The 21,646-nt window shown below is 54.5% G+C and overlaps 1 protein-coding gene across 3 annotated transcripts in view; it reads left to right on the top strand.

Annotated features, from left to right (window-relative positions):
- The window catches only part of l3mbtl2 (L3MBTL histone methyl-lysine binding protein 2), a 176,289-nt gene that overhangs the window by 9,638 nt on the left and 145,005 nt on the right, over positions 1–21,646 (top strand). For all 3 annotated transcript variants that reach the window (XM_078237601.1, XM_078237603.1, XM_078237602.1), the window contains exons 2-3: positions 888–1,110; positions 6,466–6,599. In XM_078237601.1, coding sequence (XP_078093727.1) covers positions 900–1,110; positions 6,466–6,599 — 345 coding nt within the window. In that variant the 5' untranslated portion in view covers positions 888–899. The remainder of the gene's footprint in view (positions 1–887; positions 1,111–6,465; positions 6,600–21,646) is intronic.

Below are 21,646 nucleotides of genomic sequence, written 5' to 3'. Positions count from 1 at the left end.
TGACCTGCTAATCCAAGGATTGTGGGTTCAAGTCCCATTTGAGGTGGTGTACATTTTTTGAGTGGCACAGTGGTTAGCACTGCCACCTCACAGCGCCAGGAACCTGGGTTCAATTCGGCCTAGGGTCACTGTCTGTGTGGAGTCTAATCAATGGGTGGCACAGTGGTTAGCACTGCCACCTCACAGCGCCAGAGACCCAGGTTCGATTCCCGGCTTGGGTCACTGTCTGTGCGGAGTCTGCACGTTCTCCCCGTGTCTGCGTGGGTTTCCCCTGGGTGCTCCAGTTTCCTCCCATAGTCCAAAGATGTACAAGTTAGGTTGATTGGCTGAGCTAAATTGCTCCTTAGTGTCAGGGGGATTAGCAGGGTGAATGCGTGGGGTTATGGGGATAGGGGCTGTTTGGGATTGTGGTCGATGCAGACTCGATGGGCCAAATGGCCTCCTCCTGCACTGTAGGGATTCTATTTTACAATTCAGGCAGTGAAAAGCTAGCCTCAAAGTGTTTAACAGCATGTCCAGTCACAGCTGGACACTGGCCACCGGCCATTGTCTTGGGGGAGAAATTGTGAATAGATTTAGACATGATGTGGAGATGCCGGCGTTGGACTGGGGTAAGCACAGTAAGAAGTCTCACTTCTGTGACCAAATAAACCTGTTGGACTTTAACCTGGTGTTGTGAGACTTCTTACAATAGATTTAGAAGCATGTTAGAATCATACGGTGCAGAAGGAGGCTATTCGGCCCATCGAGTCTGCATTGACCATGTTATAGTATTTGATTCCGCTCTTAGACTTGGGTTGAAATCAGCCAGAGTTGGACTTGCAAATCCTTACAGATGTCCAAGATGCAGGAAGCCTTCATCAATTTATTTAATTTTGTATCTGCAGGATGTTCTAGAAATGTCCTTCAAGGGCGCTGGAGATGAAGACTGCAGCCTGTTTGATGGGTACGATAGTCTGGAAGACCTCGGCACCAGCAGCAATGATAACTTCACCGACGAATCGAGTGACGACATGGAGGAGGAGGAGGAAGGCGGGAAGCAGCAGGATATGGAGTCAGTATTGGGAGCGATGAATGATGACGAATCCATCGACGGAAAACTCGGAATGGGTAGGTTTTGTGTTTGACATTTTAAAGTGGGCATTCCGGTTTGAGAGTTGGGAACTCGAATTCATTCGGATCATTAGCGAAGGCGCAAACCGTAAATCCCAATTGTCGCCGTTAACTCGAGGCTGAGTTCCAGTCTGAGGGAGGTGAAACTTCATTTATTATTGTCACATGTATTGGGATTCAGTGAAAAGTATTGTTTCTTGCGCGCTATACAGACAAAGCATACCATTCATAGAGTACATAGGGGAGAAGGAAAGGAGAGAGTGCAGATGTAGTGTTACAGTCTTGGCTAGGGTATAGAGAAAAATCAGCTTAGTGTGAGGTAGGTCCATTCAAATGGACCTAATGTAAGGGTGACACAGTGGTTCGCACTGCTGCCTCACAGCGCCAGGGACCCGGGTTCGATTCCTGGCTTGGATCACTGTCTGTGTGGAGTCATCACATTCTCCCCGTGTCTGCGTGAGTTTCCTCCAGGTGCTCTGGTTTCCTCCCACAGCCCGAAAGACATGCTGGTTAGGTGGATTGGCCGTGCTAAATTGCTCTTTAGTGTCCTGGGGGACTGGCTAGTGTAAATGCACGGGGTCATGGGGATACGGTTGGGGGGTGGGGGGGATTGTGGTCGGTGCAGACTCGATGGGCCAAATGGTCTCCTTCTGCACTGTAGGATTCTATGATTCGATAAAAGGTCTGACAGCAGCAGGGAAGAAGCTGTTCTTGACTCGGTCGGTACGTGACCTCAGACTTTTGTATCTTTTTCCCAAGAGAAGAAGGTGGAAGAGAGAATGTCCGGGGCGCATGGGGTCTTTAATTATGGTGGCTGCTTTGCCGAGGCAGCAGAGTTAAACTTTCCCCCTTTTGGGAAGAGCTGGCTCAAGCCGTGTGTAGTCCTTGGAAGTTGCATTCAGGGCAGTTGGGGATAAAGTAGGCAGTAGACCTCTTGTTGGTGGAGGCAGAGACACTAATGCCTGATTCAGGTACAAACTCTGGGTGCTGCTTCCTTTGACGCCCACAGCAATACTGCATGTGGATGCCTGTCTCTGAATGAGTGTGTGTTGTTTTGTTATGTTCTATACCTGTAAAAATAGGTGTGTCATCACCAACATAACGGAATGGCAAAAAAGTTCACTCTTTGGACATCTTTGGTTCTGGAGCATTGGACAATGTTCCTGTTTTATTTATTCATTCATGGGACATGGGCATTGCTGGCTGGGCCCAGCATTTATTGCCCATCCCTAGTTGCCCTTGGAGGGCAGTTGAGAGTCAACCACATTGCTCTGGAGTCACATGTAGACCAGACCGGGTAAGGACGGCAGATTTCCTTCCCTAAAGGACATTAGTGAACCAGATGGGTTTTTCCGACAATGGTTTCATGGTCATCAGTAGATTCTTAATTCCAGATTTTATTTTTTTACTGAATTCAAATTCCACTACCTGTCATGACGGGATTCGAACCTGATCCCCAGAACATTGACTGAGATTCTGGTTTAATAGTCCTGCGATAATACCACTGGGCCATCACCTCCCCTGTATCGTGTGACAATGCTGTGTGTAATGAGCAGACTGTATGAGTCTTTAATGGGGACCGAGTAATGTCTCCAAAACCCTGAATGAATTATGTCCCGTCCCCCCCCTCCACATTATGTCAGCCCCGTATTGTCCAATTGAAATTGTTGACTAGCAAAGTTGTTGCCATGGTGACACCATTGCAGCCACATTTAGTCATTTAAGGAGCGGACAGCTTCTGTGTACTCGCCCAATATTCAGTTTAAAGTCGGTGGAGTTGTGGACAGTGCGGAGGGAAGTGGCAGGTTACAGAGGGACATAGATAAGCTGCAGAGCTGGGCTGAGAGGTGGCAAATGGAGTTTAATGCGGAAAAGTGTGAGGTGATTCACTTTGGAAGGAGTAACAGGAATACAGAGTACTGGGCTAATGGTAAGATACTTGGTAGTGTGGATGAACAGAGGGATCTGGGTGTCCATGTGCATAGATCCCTGAAAGTTGGCACCCAGGTTGATAGGGTTGTTAAGAAGGCGTACGGTGTGTTAGCTTTTATTGGTAGAGGGATTGAGTTTCGGAGCCAGGAGGTCATGCTGCAACTGTACAAAACTCTGGTGCGGCCGCATTTGGAGTATTGCGTACAGTTCTGGTCGCCGCATTATAGGAAAGATGTGGAAGCGTTGGAAAGGGTGCAGAGGAGATTTACCAAGATGTTGCCTGGTACGGTGGGAAAATCGTATGAGGAAAGGCTGAGGGGCTTGAGGTTGTTTTCGTTAGAGAGAAGAAGGTTAAGAGGTGACTTAATAGAGGCATACAAGATGATCAGAGGATTAGATAGGGTGGATAGTGAGAGCCTTTTTCCTCGGATGGTGATGGCTAGCACGAGGGGACGTAGCTTTAAATTGAGGGGTGAGAGATATAGGACAGATGTTAGAGGTAGGTTCTTTACTCAGAGAGTAGTAAGGACGTGGACTCGTCAACATTAAGAGCATTCAAATGGTCATTGGATAAACATATGGATGATATTGGAATAGTGTAGGTGAGATGGGCTTTAGATTGGTTTCACTAGTCGGTGCAACATCGAGGGCCGAAGGGCCTGTATACTGCGCTGTAATGTTCTATGTTCTAATATAGCCACGTACACATTCACCGGTGAAGTAGAAATGTCTACCTGTGTTCTGTAGAAAGCAAAGTAGTCAAGTAATATTCATACGCTCATGCTCTGGGCCTTGATGCTAACTGACATACGCTGCACTTCTAGCATGTTTTGGTTTTGTAGAATCCCTACAGTGCAGAAAGAGGCCACTTGGCCCACCAAATCTGTACCGACTCTCTGACAGAGCATCTTACCCAAGCCCAGCTCTGTCTACTAACCCCACACATCTATCCCAAGACATTCTCTCTTCCACCTTCTTCCATTGGAAAAAAGACACAAAAGTCTGAGGTCACGTACCAACCAACTTGAGAACAACTTCTTCCCCGCTGCCATCAGACTTTTGAATGGACCTACCTTATCTGATCTTTCTCTACACCCGAGCTACAACTGTGACACTACATTCTGTACCCTCTCCTTTCCTTCTCTATGAACGATATGCTTTGTCTGTATAGCGCGCAAGAAACAATACTTTTCACTGTATCCCAATACATGTGACAATAATTAATCACTTCAAATCAAAAATTGCTATTTCCCCAAACACACACATCTTTGGAGTGTGGGAGGAAACCGGAGCACCCGGAGGAAACCCATGCAGACACGGGGAGAACGTGCAAACTCTGCACAGACAGTCACCCAAGGCCAGAATGATTTGATTTTGATTTTGATGGGTATAGATAGAGTGAATGCAAGCAGGCTTTTTCCGCTGAGGCTAGGGGAGAAAAAAGCCAGAGGGCATGGGTTAAGGGTGAAAGGAGAAAAGTTTAAAGGGAATATTAGGGGGGGCTTCTTCACGCAGAGAGTGGTGGGAGTGTGGAATGAGCTGCCGGATAAAGTGGTAAATGCGGGGTCACTTTTAACATTTAAGAAAAACTTGGACGGGTTGATGGATGAGAGGGGTGTGGAGGGATATGGTCCAAGTGCAGGTCAGTGGGACTAGGCATAAAATGGTTCGGCACAGACAAGAAGGGCCAAAAGGCCTGTTTCTGAGCTGTAATTTTCTATGGTTCTAATGAACCCAGGTCCCTGGTGCTGTGAGGCAGCAGTGCCAACAACTGTGCCACCGTGCTGCCCGTTATGCTTTCCAGCACTTCTTTACATGGGGAGGTGGTGGTGTAGTGATATTGTCACTGGACTAGTAACCCAGAGGCCCAGGCTAATGCTCTGGGGACACGGGTTCAAATTCCACCACGGCAGCTGGTGTAATTTAATTTCAATTAATGAATAAATCTGGAATTGAAAGCTAGTCTCTAACAATGAAACTATCATCAATTGTAAAACCCATCTGGTTCAGATGTGCTGTCCTTACCCTAGCCTACATGTGACTCCAGACCCACAGTAATTTATTCATTTGTGGGACATGGGCGTCGCTGGCTGGTCAGCATTTATTGCCCATCCCTACTTGCCCTGGAGAAGGTGTTGGTGAGCTGCCTTCTTGAATCACTGCAGTCCCTGTGCTGTGGGTTGTCCCACAATGCCATTAGGGAGGGAGTCCCAGGAATTTGACCCAGCGACTGCGAAGGAATGATGATATATTTCCAAGTCAGGATGGTGAGTGGCTTGGAGGAGAACTTGCAGGTGGTGGTGTTCCCATGTATCTGCTGCCCTTGTGGAGGTGGTCGTGGGTTTGGAAGGTGCTGTCTAAGGATCTTTGGTGAATTGTTTTTTTAAGTTTTATAAGTTTATTTATCAGTGCCACAAGTAGGCTTGCATTAACACTGCAATGAAGTTACTGTGAAAATCCCCCAGTCGCCACACTCCAGCACCTGTTTGGGTACACTGAGGGAGAATTTAGCACGGCCAATGCACCCTAACCAGCACATCATAGAAAGTTTCATAAAATACCTACAGTGCAGAAGGAGGCCATTCAGCCCATCGAGTCTGCACCGACCACAATCCCACCCAGGCCCTATTCCCGTAACCCCTCATATTTACCCTGATAATCCCCCTGATTGATACTCGGGTCAATTTAGCATGGCCAATCAACCTAATCTGCACATCTTTGGAGCGTGGGTGGCATGGTAGCACAGTGGTTAGCACTGCTGCTTCACAGCTCCAGAGACCTGGGTTCGATTCCTGGCTTGGGTCACTGTCTGTGTGGAGTTTGCACATTCTCCTCGTGTCTGCGTGGGTTTCCTCCGGGTGCTCTGGTTTCCTCCCACAGTCCAAAGATGTGCGGGTTAGGTTGATTGGCCATGCTAAAATTGCCCTTAGTGTCCTGAGATGCGTAGGTCAGAGGGATTAGTGGGTAAATATGTGGGGGTAGGGCCTGGGTGGGATTGTGGTCGGTGCAGACTCGATGGGCCGAATGGCCTCTTTCTGTACTGTAGGGTTTCTATGATTTCTATGAAACCAGAGCACCTGGAGGAAACCCACGCAGACACGGGGAGAACGTGCAAACTCCACACAGACAGTGAGTGACCTGAAGCCGGTAGTTGAACCCGGGTCCCTGGCGCTGTGAGGCAGCAGTGCTAACCACTGTGCCACCGTGTCACCCTGCTTGATTCTTAACTGCGCTCTGAAATGGCCGAGCGAGACACTCAGTTCAAGGATAATTAGGGATGGGTGATGAATGGTGGGCAATGCCAGCGGCACCCACATCTCACAAGAGGAAGAAAGTTTTAAAGATATTTTGAATTTGCCTTTAGTGTTCTGGTTGATCCCGAGTTTCAATTAACCGCCTGTTTTTTCTGGATCTCCTCAGCGACCTGTGAGATGTGTGGGATTGCCGGAGCCCGGGATACGTTCTTCTCCAAGACAAAAAGATTCTGCAGCGTCTCCTGTTCCCGAAGCTACTCTTCGAACTCGAAGAAAGCCAGCATCTTGGCGAGATTACAGGTTCGTTTACAACCATGTGAGTGACCCGGCTCTCGGGGCGCTATCCTGGGAATGTCACTTACTCTGCATAGCGCGAATGGTTTGGGTAAGCAGCACTGTGGGAGGGGACAGTATTCCGAGAGTTAGTCCAACCCCATCCCGGGATTGGGTAGAGGATGGGCAGACAGGGAGAATTGCGGTGTTGGGAAGGGGGTTGGAGAGATTCCAATTTAAAAAAAAAAGACTTGCATTTCTGTAACGCCTGTCCCGACCACCTCAAAGCTCTTTACCACCAATGACGTACTTTTGAAGGGAGAGTGCTGTTATAATGTATGGAGCGCGGCAGCCAATAGGCACTCAGCAGACCCCCAGAAATAGCTTTGTGATAATGATCAGCTAATCCACTTTCCTTATGATGTTGACTGCGGGATAAATATTAATCAGGGCACCAGGGATAGCTCCCCCGCTCCTCTTCGCAGTGGTGCCATTGTGATGAGACTGTGCCTTTAAGAAATGTGTTTTTATCATGTTTAAAATTCAGCTCTGTTTTACACAGTGCCAATATGTCTCCACCAAGCAGCTCACATGCTGAGAATGCAGGATGATGACTGACTTTAGCTCAGAATGTGTTTGTCTATATAGAGTTAATGCATTTACGTTTACTTGGGATTTCAGAGTGGGTTTTGATTAGGTTGATTGACAGTCATGTGATTAAAGGGAGGCGCTAAGCTTACAGGAAAGAAAATACTTTAGTTTCATTTTTAAAATGAGAGCAGTTGCTGACTGGAGCTGTTTAAAAGAGGTGGCTCTCTCTCCGAAAAGCTCTCTCTCTCTCTTTCTCCAGATATGTTCATAAAGCTCGAGGACTGTTAACAAGTACAAACACGTAAGCCTGGTGCTTTGCTAACTGATTTTGAAGAGGAGTTTAAGTCTATAAGAGGAATATTACTTGAATTGGAACTCGTAGAGATAGGTTAGCAGTTAAGAATTGTACCTTGTCATGTTTGGTCAATGTTAAGCTAATTAATTTGTTATATTTAAACTGCATGTTAAATAACATTTATTTTGATAAAATCTTTCCAGATTGTCAGTAGAATCACACCTGGAGTGAAACATCTTATCCTTGCGCTAATGCCAAAATAGCAACTAGTTGGTGTCTAATCTAACTTCATAACATACCTTGGGGTTTCTGATCTTGTACCCTAACACCATGAGATGTTGTGCATCCACCCAAGCTGGCAAATAGGGCCTCATCTGAAAGGCAGCACCTCTGACGGTGCAGCACTCCCTCAGTACTGATAGTGTCCATCTTGATTTTTCCACTCCAGTGGGACTTGAACCTGAAATCTCGAAGCGAGAATGCGACCCATGGACCCACGGCTGACGCTATTTGGTAATGACCTCACTGACATGTTGAGTTTTTCTTACTGGGACAAATCACACACACCCCCCTCCCCCGGGACAAATCACACACACCACCCCCCCGGACAAATCTCACACACACACACACACACACACACACACACACACACACACACACACACACACACACACACACACACACACCCCCGTATTGGGATACAGTGAAAAGTATTGTTTCTTGCGCGCTATACAGATAAAGCATACCGTTCATAGAGAAGGAAAGGAGAGAGTGCAGAAGGTAGTGTTACAGTCATAGCTAGGGTGTAGAGAAAGACCAACTTAATGCGAGGTAGCTCCATTCAAAAGTCTTGACGGCAGCAGGGAAGAAGCTGTTCTTGAGTCGGTTGGTACGTGACCTCAGATTTTTGTATCTTTTCCTGATGGAAGAAGGCGGAAGAGTGTGTGTCCGGGGTGTGTGGAGTCCTTAATTATGCTGGCCGCTTTTCCGAGGCAGCGGGAAGTGTTCTGGGTAGTTTGCTCCATAGGAGAGTTGGTGCAGAGTCGATGGGCTGAATGGCCTCCTCCTGCACTGTAGGGATTCTATGAATCTGTGAAGTAGATTGTCTCTGTGATGTAATTTTTAAAAAAATCTTGGTTCTTTGATGGGATGGGGCCATCGCTGGGCAAAGTCCATCCCTAATTGAACATTTCAGAGGGACATTTAATAGTCAACCCCATTGCTGTGGCTCTGGAGTCACATGTAGGCCAGACCGGGTAAGAATGGCAGATTTCTTTCCCTAAAGGACATTAGTGACCCAGATGGGTTTTTACGGCAATCAATGATGATTTCATAGTCATCCTTACTGAGGCTAGCTTTATAGTCCAGACTTATTAATCAATATTTAAATTCCACCAGCTGCCGTGGTGGGATTTGAACCTGGGCCTCCAGAACATTATCCTGAGGCCCTGGATTACTAGTCCACCATCTCCTCCCAAATACATAATTCGACAACACTGAAGACTATTATGAAATACTATGATGTAAAGTCAAGGTCTTGTTAGTTAAAGTTTATTTATTATTGTCACAAGTAGGCTTACATTAACACTGCAATTAAGTTACTGTGAAAATCCCCTCGTCGCCACACTCCGGCGCCTCTTCGGGTACACTGAGGGAGAATTTAGCACGGCCCATGCACCCTAACCAGGACGTCTTTCAGACTGTGGGAGGAAACCGGAGCACCCGGAGGAAACTCACGCAGACACGGGGAGAACGTGCAGACTCCACACAGACAGTGACCCAAGCCGGGAATCGAACCCGGGTCCCTGGTGCTGTGAGGCAGCAGTGCTAACCACTGAGCCACCGTGCCACCCAATGTTGTTGAGGTTGACAGTCACCACATTGTTAAACAGGGGGTCAGCATGCGTACACCTATAAATGGTGATAGCTGGGACACTGGGAGCGGGATGTTCCGGTCCCCCTCGCCCCAAAACCGGAAAATCCCACCTGAGGTCAACGGACCATTCCATGGTCCGCCCCTCGCCCGCTCCGATTCCCGTGGCGGGCGGAATGGAAAATTTTGGCGCTGGGGGGTGGGAGTTGTATTGACTCTGAACTAAGTCAATAAATCCATGTCAGCACAGAAGGTAACGGTGTGTTAGTTTTAGCTTCATCAGCTGAGTCTGATTAACATGTAACAGTGCGCTGTCCTGCTGTAACAGTGCGCTGTCCTGCTGTAACAGTGCGCTGTCCTGCTGTAACAGTGCGCTGTCCTGCTGTAACAGTGCGCTGTCCTGCTGTGACAGTGCGCTGTCCTGCTGTAACAGTGCGCTGTCCTGCTGTAACAGTGCGCTGTCCTGCTGTAACAGTGCGCTGTCCTGCTGTAACAGTGCGCTGTCCTGCTGTAACAGTGCGCTGTCCTGCTGTGACAGTGCGCTGTCCTGCTGTAACAGTGCGCTGTCCTGCTGTAACAGTGCGCTGTCCTGCTGTAACAGTGCGCTGTCCTGCTGTAACAGTGCGCTGTCCTGCTGTAACAGTGCGCTGTCCTGCTGTGACAGTGCGCTGTCCTGCTGTAACAGTGCGCTGTCCTGCTGTGACAGTGCGCTGTCCTGCTGTGACAGTGCGCTGTCCTGCTGTAACAGTGCGCTGTCCTGCTGTAACAGTGCGCTGTCCTGCTGTAACAGTGCGCTGTCCTGCTGTAACAGTGCGCTGTCCTGCTGTAACAGTGCGCTGTCCTGCTGTAACAGTGCGCTGTCCTGCTGTAACAGTGCGCTGTCCTGCTGTAACAGTGCGCTGTCCTGCTGTAACAGTGCGCTGTCCTGCTGTAACAGTGCGCTGTCCTGCTGTAACAGTGCGCTGTCCTGCTGTAACAGTGCGCTGTCCTGCTGTAACAGTGCGCTGTCCTGCTGTAACAGTGCGCTGTCCTGCTGTAACAGTGCGCTGTCCTGCTGTAACAGTGCGCTGTCCTGCTGTAACAGTGCGCTGTCCTGCTGTAACAGTGCGCTGTCCTGCTGTAACAGTGCGCTGTCCTGCTGTGACAGTGCGCTGTCCTGCTGTGACAGTGCGCTGTCCTGCTGTGACAGTGCGCTGTCCTGCTGTGACAGTGCGCTGTCCTGCTGTAACAGTGCGCTGTCCTGCTGTGACAGTGCGCTGTCCTGCTGTAACAGTGCGCTGTCCTGCTGTGACAGTGCGCTGTCCTGCTGTAACAGTGCGCTGTCCTGCTGTAACAGTGCGCTGTCCTGCTGTAACAGTGCGCTGTCCTGCTGTAACAGTGCGCTGTCCTGCTGTAACAGTGCGCTGTCCTGCTGTGACAGTGCGCTGTCCTGCTGTGACAGTGCGCTGTCCTGCTGTGACAGTGCGCTGTCCTGCTGTGACAGTGCGCTGTCCTGCTGTGACAGTGCGCTGTCCTGCTGTGACAGTGCGCTGTCCTGCTGTAAAGGTTGAGCTCTGTTTAAATTGGCCAGTGCATCTTAAGGTCACACAGTTTGATTGTGGACCCAGGTCACTGTCTGTGTAGAGTCTGCACGTTCTCCCCGTGTCTGCGTGGGTTTCCTCCGGTTTCCTCCCACAATGCAAAAGACGTGCTGGTTAGGGTGTATTGACCGTGCTAAATTCTCCCTCAGTGTACCCGAACAGGCGCCAGACTGTGGCGACTAGGGGATTTTCACAGTCACTTCATTGCAGTGTTAATGTAAGCCTACTTGTGAATAAAACTTTAAACTGTTTAAAGGGGTGGAGTGGCACTGCTGATCGGGAATAGTGTCACAGCTGTAGAGAAGGTGTATGCTGTGGAGGGATTGTCTACAGAGTCTCTGTGGGTGGAAGTTCAGAGTGGGAAGGGGTCGATCACTTTGCTGGGAGTTTTCTATAGGCCGCCCAATAGTGACAGGGAGGTGGAGGAGCAGATAGGGAAACAGATCCTGGAGAGTTGCAGTAATAGCAGAGTTGTTGTGATGGGAGACTTTAATTTCCCAAACATAGATTGGAATATCCCTAGGGTAAGGGGATTGGATGGGGAGGAGTTTGTTAGGTGTGTTCAGGAGGGTTTCCTGACACAGCATGTGGACAAGCCTACAAGAGGAGAGGCTGTACTTGATCTGATACTGACCAATGAGCCTAGACAGGTGTCAGATCTCTCAGTGGGAGAGCATCTTGGGGATAGCGATCATAACTCTATCTCCTTTATGCTTGCATTGGAAAAAGAGAGGATCAGGCAAGCTAGGAAAGCGTTTATATGGAGTAAGGGGAAATATGAAGACATAAGGCAGCAAATTAGAAGAGTAAATTGGAAGAAGGTATTCTCGGGGAAATCTACTGAAGAGAGGTGGCAGTTTTTCAAGGAATGTCTGTCTAGGGTTCTACAGGACAATGTTCCGAGCAGACAGGGAGGAGTTGGTAGGTTAAAGGAACCGTGGTGCACGAAAGCTGTGCGGAACCTAGTCGAGAAGAAAAGGAAAACGTACAAAAGATTCAGAGAGCTTGGCGAAGATAGGGATCTAGATGAGTATACGGCTTGTAGGAAGGGACTAAAGAAGGAAATTAGGAGAGCCAGAAGGCCTTGGCAAGTAGAATTAAGGAAAACCCTAAGGCGTACTATAAATATGTGAAGAGTCAAAGGATGAGACGTGAAGGAATAGGGCCTATAAAAGGTGAAGGCGGGAAAATCTGTACGGAACCAGTAGAAATGGCAGAGGTGCTTAATGAGTATTTTGCCTCGGTTTTCACAGAGGAGAAGGACCTGGGTGGATGTACTGCGGGCTTGCGGTGGACTGAAAGGATTGAGTATGTGGACTTTAACAGAGGTTGTGCTGGAATCTTTGAATGGCATCAAGATAGATAAGTCGCCGGGTCCGGATGGGATGTACCCCAGGTTACTGTGGGAGGCGAGGGAAGAGATTGCAGAGCCTCTGGCGATGATCTTTGCGTCGTCGATGGAGATGGGAGAGGTGCCGGAGGATTGGAGGATTGCGGATGTGGTTCCTATTTTCAAGAAGGGGAATAGGGATAGCCCAGGAAATTACCGACCGGTGAGTCTAACCTCAGTGGTTGGTAAGCTGATGGAGAAGATCCTGAGGGACAAGATTTATGAGCATTTGGAGAGGTTTAGTATGCTCAAGAATACTCAGCATGGCTTTGTCAAAGGCAGATCGTGCCTTATGAGCCTGGTGGAGTTCTTCGAAAATGTGACTAAACATATTGACGAAGGGAAAGCGGTAGATGTAGTTTATATGGATTTTAGCAAGGCGTTCGATAAGGTCCCCCATGCAAGGCTTCGAGAAAAAGTGAGAGGGCATGGGATCCAAGGGGCTGCTGCCCTGTGGATCCAGAACTGGCTCGCCCAAAGGAGGCAGAGAGTGTGTATAGATGGGTCTTTTTCTAATTGGAGGTCAGTCACCAGTGGTGTGCCCCAGGGATCTGTTCTGGGACCCTTGCTGTTTGTCATTTTCATAAATGACCTGGATGAGGAAGTGGAGGGATGGGTTGGTAAGTTTGCCGACGACACGAAGGTTGGTGGGGTTGTGGATAGTCTGGAGGGATGTCAGAAGTTACAGAGGGACATAGATAGGATGCAAGACTGGGCGGAGAAGTGGCAGATGGACTTCAACCCAGATAAATGCGTGGTGGTCCATTTTGGCAGGTCAAATGGGATGAAGGAGTACAATATAAAGGGAAAGACTCTTAGTACTGTAGAGGATCAGAAGGACCTTGGGGTCTGGGTCCATACGACTCTAAAATCGGCCCCACAGGTGGAGGAGGTGGTTAAGAAGGCATATGGTGTGCCGGCCTTTATCAATCGAGGGATTGAGTTTAGGAGTCCGGGGATAACGATGCAGCTGTATAAGACCCTCGTCAGACCCCACTTGGAGTACTGTGCTCAGTTCTGGTCGCCTCATTACAGGAAGGATGTGGAAAAGATTGAAAGGGTGCAGAGGAGATTTACAAGGATGTTGCCTGGATTGAGTGACATGCCTTATGAGGATAGGCTGAGGGAGCTCGGTCTTTTCTCCTTGGAGAGACGTAGGATGAGAGGAGACCTAATAGAGGTATATGAGATGTTGAGAGGCATAGATCGGGTGGACTCTCAGAGGCTTTTTCCCAGGGTGGAAATGGCTGCTACGAGAGGACACAGGTTTAAGGTGCTGGGGGGTAGGTACAGGGGAAATGTTAGGGGGAAGTTTTTCACACAGAGGGTGGTGGGCGAGTGGAATCGGCTGCCGTCAGTGGTGGTGGAGGCAAACTCAATAGGGTCTTTTAAGAGACTCCTGGATGAGTACATGGGACTGAATAGGATGGAGGGTTATAGGTAGGTCTAGAAGGTAGGGATGTGTTCGGCACAACTTGTGGGGCCGAAGGGCCTGTTTGTGCTGTAGTTTTTCTATGTTTCTATGGTTTTTTTTTCTATGTTTCAGCACAGCCTTGGCTCAGCTGATCATGTGCACACAATGATAACAAGTGAAGACCCTCCAGCCCAGGCAGCATTACCCCACACCATTGTGATCGGAATAAACATACTTCCCAGATTGTGAGAGGTTGGGGGTGCAGGAATGGGGCAACAAAACCTGGGCAATTCCGCTTTGATCCATCTCTGGGACCAGAACCTGTCCAGGAGTCTGGGAGCGGAGGGAGTACGGGGTGGGGTGGGGGGGGGGGAGGGGTTCGGGCGAGTCGGCGTTCCAGTCAGTTGGGGTTCAGGTGATGAGGAAGATTTTCAAGATTCCAGATGCCAGTAAATATTTGGCTCCTGATCAGAAGGAATCGGGCGATTTCTCTCATCTGTGTTCACTTCGATTTGATTCCCAAAAGAATGAAAAGCATTTGCTTGAAGCCAGACAAGTCTGTACTCATCCTCGAGCGATGCTCATTCACAGATACAATTCCAAATTACAGAGAATGTATAGCGATTGTGTGTGCGTGTTCTGCCCATGCGTATGTGCGAGCGCCTATGTCCGCATGTGCCTGTGGTGCATGCGTGTTTGTGTGCAGACGTGAGTGGACCCATGTGTGCGTGTACCCACTTGTGGCTGTGTGTGCGTTGGTGCGTGCCCGTGTGTGTGTGTGCGTGCTCGTGTGCCCGTGTGTGTGTGCGTGCCCGTGTGTGTGCGTGCCCGTGTGTGTGCGTGCCCGTGTGTGTGCGTGCCCGTGTGTGTGCGTGCCCGTGTGTGTGCGTGCCCGTGTGTGTGCGTGCCCGTGTGTGTGCGTGCCCGTGTGTGTGTGTGCGTGCCCAAGTGTGTGTGCCGTGTGTGTGTGTGTGTGTGCCCGTGTGTGTGTGTGTGTGCCCGTGTGTGTGTGTGCCCGTGTGTGTGTGTGCGTGCCCGTGTGTGTGTGTGTGCGTGCCCGTGTGTGTGTGTGTGCGTGCCCGTGTGTGTGTGTGTGCGTGCCCGTGTGTGTGCGTGCCCGTGTGTGTGCGTGCCCGTGTGTGTGCGTGCCCGTGTGTGTGCGTGCCCGTGTGTGTGCGTGCCCGTGTGTGTGTGCGCGTGCCCGTGTGTGTGTGCGCGTGCCCGTGTGTGTGTGCGCGTGCCCGTGTGTGTGTGCGCGTGCCCGTGTGTGTGTGCGCGTGCCCGTGTGTGTGTGCGCGTGCCCGTGTGTGTGTGCGCGTGCCCGTGTGTGTGTGCGCGTGCCCGTGTGTGTGTGCGCGTGCCCGTGTGTGTGTGCGCGTGCCCGTGTGTGTGTGCGCGTGCCCGTGTGTGTGTGCGCGTGCCCGTGTGTGTGTGCGCGTGCCCGTGTGTGTGTGCGCGTGCCCGTGTGTGTGTGCGCGTGCCCGTGTGTGTGTGCGCGTGCCCGTGTGTGTGTGCGCGTGCCCGTGTGTGTGTGCGCGTGCCCGTGTGTGTGTGCGCGTGCCCGTGTGTGTGTGCGCGTGCCCGTGTGTGTGTGCGCGTGCCCGTGTGTGTGTGCGCGTGCCCGTGTGTGTGTGCGCGTGCCCGTGTGTGTGTGCGCGTGCCCGTGTGTGTGTGCGCGTGCCCGTGTGTGTGTGCGCGTGCCCGTGTGTGTGTGCGCGTGCCCGTGTGTGTGTGCGCGTGCCCGTGTGTGTGTGCGCGTGCCCGTGTGTGTGTGTGCGTGCCCGTGTGTGTGTGTGCGTGCCCGTGTGTGTGTGTGCGTGCCCGTGTGTGTGTGTGCGTGCCCGTGTGTGTGTGTGCGTGCCCGTGTGTGTGTGTGCGTGCCCGTGTGTGTGTGTGCGTGCCCGTGTGTGTGTGTGCGTGCCCGTGTGTGTGTGTGCGTGCCCGTGTGTGTGTGCGTGCCCGTGTGCGTGTGTGCGTGCCCGTGTGTGTGTGTGCGTGCCCGTGTGTGTGTGTGCGTGCCCGTGTGTGTGTGTGCGTGCCCGTGTGTGTGTGTGCGTGCCCGTGTGTGTGTGTGCGTGCCCGTGTGTGTGTGTGCGTGCCGTGTGTGTGTGTGCGTGCCCGTGTGTGTGTGTGCGTGCCCGTGTGTGTGTGTGCGTGCCCGTGTGTGTGTGTGCGTGCCCGTGTGTGTGTGTGTGCGTGCCCGTGTGTGTGTGTGCGTGCCCGTGTGTGTGTGTGCGTGCCCGTGTGTGTGTGTGCGTGCCCGTGTGTGTGTGTGCGTGCCCGTGTGTGTGTGTGCGTGCCCGTGTGTGTGTGTGCGTGCCCGTGTGTGTGTGTGCGTGCCCGTGTGTGTGTGTGCGTGCCCGTGTGTGTGTGTGCGTGCCCCGTGTGTGTGTGTGCGTGCCCGTGTGTGTGTGTGCGTGCCCGTGTGTGTGTGTGCGTGCCCGTGTGTGTGTGTGCGTGCCCGTGTGTGTGTGTGCGTGCCCGTGTGTGTGTGTGCGTGCCCGTGTGTGTGTGTGCGTGCCCGTGTGTGTGTGTGCGTGCCCGTGTGTGTGTGTGCGTGCCCGTGTGTGTGTGTGCGTGCCCGTGTGTGCGTGCGCGTGCCCGTGCGTGTGCGTGCCCGTGCGTGTGCGTGCCGTGCCCGTGCGTGTGCGTGCCCGTGCCCGTGCGTGTGCGCGTGCCCGTGTGTGTGCGTGCCCGTGCCCGTGTGTGCGCGTGCCCGTGTGTGCGCGTGCCCGTGCCCGTGTGCGCGTGCCCGTGCCCGTGTGTGCCCGTGCCCGTGTGTGTGCCCGTGCCCGCGTGTGCCCGTGCCCGTGCGCGTGTGCGCGTGCCCGTGTGCGTGCGCGTGCCCGTGTGTGTGTGTGCGCCTGCCCGTGTGTGTGCGCCTGCCCGTGTGTGTGCGCCTGCCCGTGTGTGTGCGCCTGCCCGTGTGTGTGCGCCTGCCCGTGTGTGTGCGCCTGCCCGTGTTGTGTGCGCCTGCCCGTGTGTGTGCGCCTGCCCGTGTGTGTGCGCCTGCCCGTGTGTGTGCGCCTGCCCGTGTGTGTGCGCCTGCCCGTGTGTGTGCGCCTGCCCGTGTGTGTGCGCCTGCCCGTGTGTGTGCGCCTGCCCGTGTGTGTGCGCCTGCCCGTGTGTGTGTGTGTGTGTGCGCCTGCCCGTGTGTGTGTGTGTGTGTGTGCGCCTGCCCGTGTGTGTGTGTGTGTGTGTGCGCCTGCCCGTGTGTGTGTGTGTGTGTGTGCGCCTGCCCGTGTGTGTGTGTGTGTGCGCCTGCCCGTGTGTGTGTGTGTGTGTGCGCCTGCCCGTGTGTGTGTGTGTGCGCCTGCCCGTGTGTGTGTGTGTGCGCCTGCCCGTGTGTGTGTGTGTGCGCCTGCCCGTGTGTGTGTGTGTGCGCCTGCCCGTGTGTGTGTGTGTGCGCCTGCCCGTGTGTGTGTGTGTGCGCCTGCCCGTGTGTGTGTGTGTGTGCGCCTGCCCGTGTGTGTGTGTGTGCGCCTGCCCGTGTGTGTGTGTGTGCGCCTGCCCGTGTGTGTGTGTGTGCGCCTGCCCGTGTGTGTGTGTGTGCGCCTGCCCGTGTGTGTGTGTGTGCGCCTGCCCGTGTGTGTGTGTGTGCGCCTGCCCGTGTGTGTGTGTGTGCGCCTGCCCGTGTGTGTGTGTGTGCGCCTGCCCGTGTGTGTGTGTGCGCCTGCCCGTGTGTGTGTGTGTGCGCCTGCCCGTGTGTGTGCGCCTGCCCGTGTGTGTGCGCCTGCCCGTGTGTGTGTGTGTGCGCCTGCCCGTGTGTGTGCGCCTGCCCGTGTGTGTGCGCCTGCCCGTGTGTGTGTGTGTGCGCCTGCCCGTGTGTGTGTGTGTGCGCCTGCCCGTGTGTGTGTGTGTGCGCCTGCCCGTGTGTGTGTGTGTGCCTGCCCGTGTGTGTGTGTGTGTGCCTGCCCGTGTGTGTGTGTGTGCCTGCCCGTGTGTGTGTGTGTGCCTGCCCGTGTGTGTGTGTGTGCCTGCCCGTGTGTGTGTGTGCCTGCCCGTGTGTGTGTGTGCCTGCCCGTGTGTGTGTGTGCCTGCCCGTGTGTGTGTGTGCCTGCCCGTGTGTGTGTGTGCCTGCCCGTGTGTGTGTGTGCCTGCCCGTGTGTGTGTGTGCCTGCCCGTGTGTGTGTGTGCCTGCCCGTGTGTGTGTGTGTGCCTGCCCGTGTGTGTGTGTGTGCCTGCCCGTGTGTGTGTGCGTGCCTGCCCGTCTGTGTGTGTGTGCGTGCCTGCCCGTCTGTGTGTGTGTGTGTGCGTGCCCGTCTGTGTGTGTGTGTGTGCCTGCGTGCCCGTCTGTGTGTGTGTGCCTGCGTGCCCGTCTGTGTGTGTGTGCGTGCGTGCCCGTGTGTGTGTGCGTGCCTGCCCGTGTGTGTGTGCGTGCCTGCCCGTCTGTGTGTGCGTGCCTGCCCGTCTGTGTGTGTGTGTGTGTGTGTGCCTGCCCGTCTGTGTGTGTGTGTGTGCCTGCCCGTCTGTGTGTGTGTGTGTGTGTGCCTGCCCGTCTGTGTGTGTGTGTGTGTGTGCCTGCCCGTCTGTGTGTGTGTGTGCCTGCGTGCCCGTCTGTGTGTGTGTGCCTGCGTGCCCGTCTGTGTGTGTGTGCCTGCGTGCCCGTGTGTGTGTGCCTGCGTGCCCGTGTGTGTGTGCCTGCGTGCCCGTGTGTGTGTGTGTGCCTGCCCGTGTGTGTGTGTGTGCCTGCCCGTCTGTGTGTGTGTGTGTGTGTGCCTGCCCGTCTGTGTGTGTGTGTGTGCCTGCCCGTGTGTGTGTGTGCCTGCCCGTGTGTGTGTGTGCCTGCCCGTGTGTGTGTGTGCCTGCCCGTGTGTGTGTGTGCCTGCCCGTGTGTGTGTGTGCCTGCCCGTGTGTGTGTGTGCCTGCCCGTGTGGTGTGTGCCTGCCCGTGTGTGTGTGTGCCTGCCCGTGTGTGTGTGTGTGCCTGCCCGTGTGTGTGTGTGTGCCTGCCCGTGTGTGTGTGTGTGTGCGTGCGTGCCCGTGTGTGTGTGCGTGCGTGCCCGTGTGTGTGTGTGTGCGTGCCCGTGTGTGTGTGTGTGCGTGCCCGTGTGTGTGTGTGTGCGTGCCCGTGTGTGTGTGTGTGTGCGTGTGTGTGCGTGCCCGTGTGTGTGTGTGTGCGTGCCCGTGTGTGTGTGTGTGCGTGCCCGTGTGTGTGTGTGTGCGTGCCCGTGTGTGTGTGTGTGCGTGCCCGTGTGTGTGTGTGTGCGTGCCCGTGTGTGTGTGTGTGCGTGCCCGTGTGTGTGTGTGTGCGTGCCCGTGTGTGTGTGTGTGCGTGCCCGTGTGTGTGTGTGTGCGTGCCCGTGTGTGTGTGTGTGCGTGCCCGTGTGTGTGTGTGTGCGTGCCCGTGTGTGTGTGTGTGCCTGCCCGTGTGTGTGTGTGTGCCTGCCCGTGTGTGTGTGTGTGCCTGCCCGTGTGTGTGTGTGTGCCTGCCCGTGTGTGTGTGTGTGCCTGCCCGTGTGTGTGTGTGTGCCTGCCCGTGTGTGTGTGTGTGCCTGCCCGTGTGTGTGTGTGTGCCTGCCCGTGTGTGTGTGTGTGCCTGCCCGTGTGTGTGTGTGTGCCTGCCCGTGTGTGTGTGTGCCTGCCCGTGTGTGTGTGTGTGCCTGCCCGTGTGTGTGTGTGTGCCTGCCCGTGTGTGTGTGTGTGCCTGCCCGTGTGTGTGTGTGTGCCTGCCCGTGTGTGTGTGTGTGCCTGCCCGTGTGTGTGTGTGTGCCTGCCCGTGTGTGTGTGTGTGCCTGCCCGTGTGTGTGTGTGTGCCTGCCCGTGTGTGTGTGTGTGCCTGCCCGTGTGTGTGTGTGTGCCTGCCCGTGTGTGTGTGTGTGCCTGCCCGTGTGTGTGTGTGTGCCTGCCCGTGTGTGTGTGTGTGCCTGCCCGTGTGTGTGTGTGTGCCTGCCCGTGTGTGTGTGTGTGCCTGCCCGTCTGTGTGTGTGTGTGTGCCTGCGTGCCCGTCTGTGTGTGTGTGCCTGCGTGCCCGTCTGTGTGTGTGTGCCTGCGTGCCCGTCTGTGTGTGTGTGCCTGCGTGCCCGTGTGTGTGTGTGTGCCTGCCCGTGTGTGTGTGTGTGCCTGCCCGTCTGTGTGTGTGTGTGTGTGTGCCTGCCCGTCTGTGTGTGTGTGTGTGTGTGCCTGCCCGTCTGTGTGTGTGTGCGTGCCTGCCCGTCTGTGTGTGTGTGCCTGCGTGCCCGTCTGTGTGTGTGTGCCTGCGTGCCCGTGTGTGTGTGTGTGTGCGTGCCCGTGTGTGTGTGTGTGCCTGCCCGTGTGTGTGCCTGCCCGTCTGTGTGTGTGTGCCTGCCCGTCTGTGTGTGTGTGTGTGTGTGCCTGCCCGTCTGTGTGTGTGTGTGTGCCTGCCCGTCTGTGTGTGTGTGCGTGCCTGCCCGTCTGTGTGTGTGTGCGTGCCTGCCCGTCTGTGTGTGTGTGCCTGCGTGCCTGTCTGTGTGTGTGTGCCTGCCTGCCCGTCTGTGTGTGTGTGCGTGCCCGTGTGTGTGTGTGTGCCTGCCCGTGTGTGTGCCTGCCCGTCTGTGTGTGTGTGCCTGCCCGTCTGTGTGTGTGTGCCTGCCCGTCTGTGTGTGTGTGTGTGTGTGTGCCTGCCCGTCTGTGTGTGTGTGTGTGCCTGCCCGTCTGTGTGTGTGTGTGTGCCTGCCCGTCTGTGTGTGTGTGCGTGCCTGCCCGTCTGTGTGTGTGTGCGTGCCTGCCCGTCTGTGTGTGTGTGCCTGCGTGCCCGTCTGTGTGTGTGTGCCTGCCTGCCCGTCTGTGTGTGTGTGCGTGCCTGCCCGTCTGTTTGTGTGTGCGTGCCTGCCCGTCTGTTTGTGTGTGCGTGCCTGCCCGTCTGTGTGTGTGTGCGTGCCTGCCCGTCTGTGTGTGTGTGCGTGCGTGCCCGTCTGTGTGTGTGTGCCTGCGTGCCCGTCTGTGTGTGTGCCTGCGTGCCCGACTGTGTGTGCCTGCGTGCCCGTCTGTGTGTGTGCCTGCGTGCCCGTCTGTGTGTGTGTGCCTGCGTGCCCGTCTGTGTGTGTGTGCCTGCGTGCCCGTCTGTGTGTGTGTGTGCCTGCCTGCCCGTCTGTGTGTGTGTGCCTGCGTGCCCGTCTGTGTGTGTGTGCCTGCGTGCCCGTCTGTGTGTGTGCCTGCGTGCCCGTCTGTGTGTGTGTGCCTGCGTGCCCGTCTGTGTGTGTGTGCCTGCGTGCCCGTCTGTGTGTGTGTGCCTGCGTGCCCGTCTGTGTGTGTGTGCCTGCGTGCCCGTCTGTGTGTGTGTGCCTGCGTGCCCGTCTGTGTGTGTGTGCCTGCGTGCCCGTCTGTGTGTGTGTGCCTGCGTGCCCGTCTGTGTGTGTGTGCCTGCGTGCCCGTCTGTGTGTGTGTGCCTGCGTGCCCGTCTGTGTGTGTGTGCCTGCGTGCCCGTCTGTGTGTGTGTGCCTGCGTGCCCGTCTGTGTGTGTGTGCCTGCGTGCCCGTCTGTGTGTGTGTGCCTGCGTGCCCGTCTGTGTGTGTGTGCCTGCGTGCCCGTCTGTGTGTGTGTGCCTGCGTGCCCGTCTGTGTGTGTGTGCCTGCGTGCCCGTCTGTGTGTGTGTGCCTGCCTGCCCGTCTGTGTGTGTGTGCCTGCCTGCCCGTCTGTGTGTGTGTGCCTGCCTGCCCGTCTGTGTGTGTGTGCCTGCCTGCCCGTCTGTGTGTGTGTGCCTGCGTGCCCGTCTGTGTGTGTGTGCCTGCGTGCCCGTCTGTGTGTGTGTGCCTGCGTGCCCGTCTGTGTGTGTGTGCCTGCGTGCCCGTCTGTGTGTGTGTGCCTGCGTGCCCGTCTGTGTGTGTGTGCCTGCGTGCCCGTCTGTGTGTGTGTGCCTGCGTGCCCGTCTGTGTGTGTGTGCCTGCGTGCCCGTCTGTGTGTGTGTGCCTGCGTGCCCGTCTGTGTGTGTGTGCCTGCGTGCCCGTCTGTGTGTGTGTGCCTGCGTGCCCG

Source organism: Mustelus asterias, chromosome 21 (assembly GCF_964213995.1).
Source record: "Mustelus asterias chromosome 21, sMusAst1.hap1.1, whole genome shotgun sequence".
NCBI classification, from domain to species: Eukaryota; Metazoa; Chordata; class Chondrichthyes; order Carcharhiniformes; family Triakidae; genus Mustelus; species Mustelus asterias.
The sequence above is the reverse complement of the archived record's forward strand: the minus strand, read 5'-3'. Positions and strand labels throughout refer to the sequence as shown.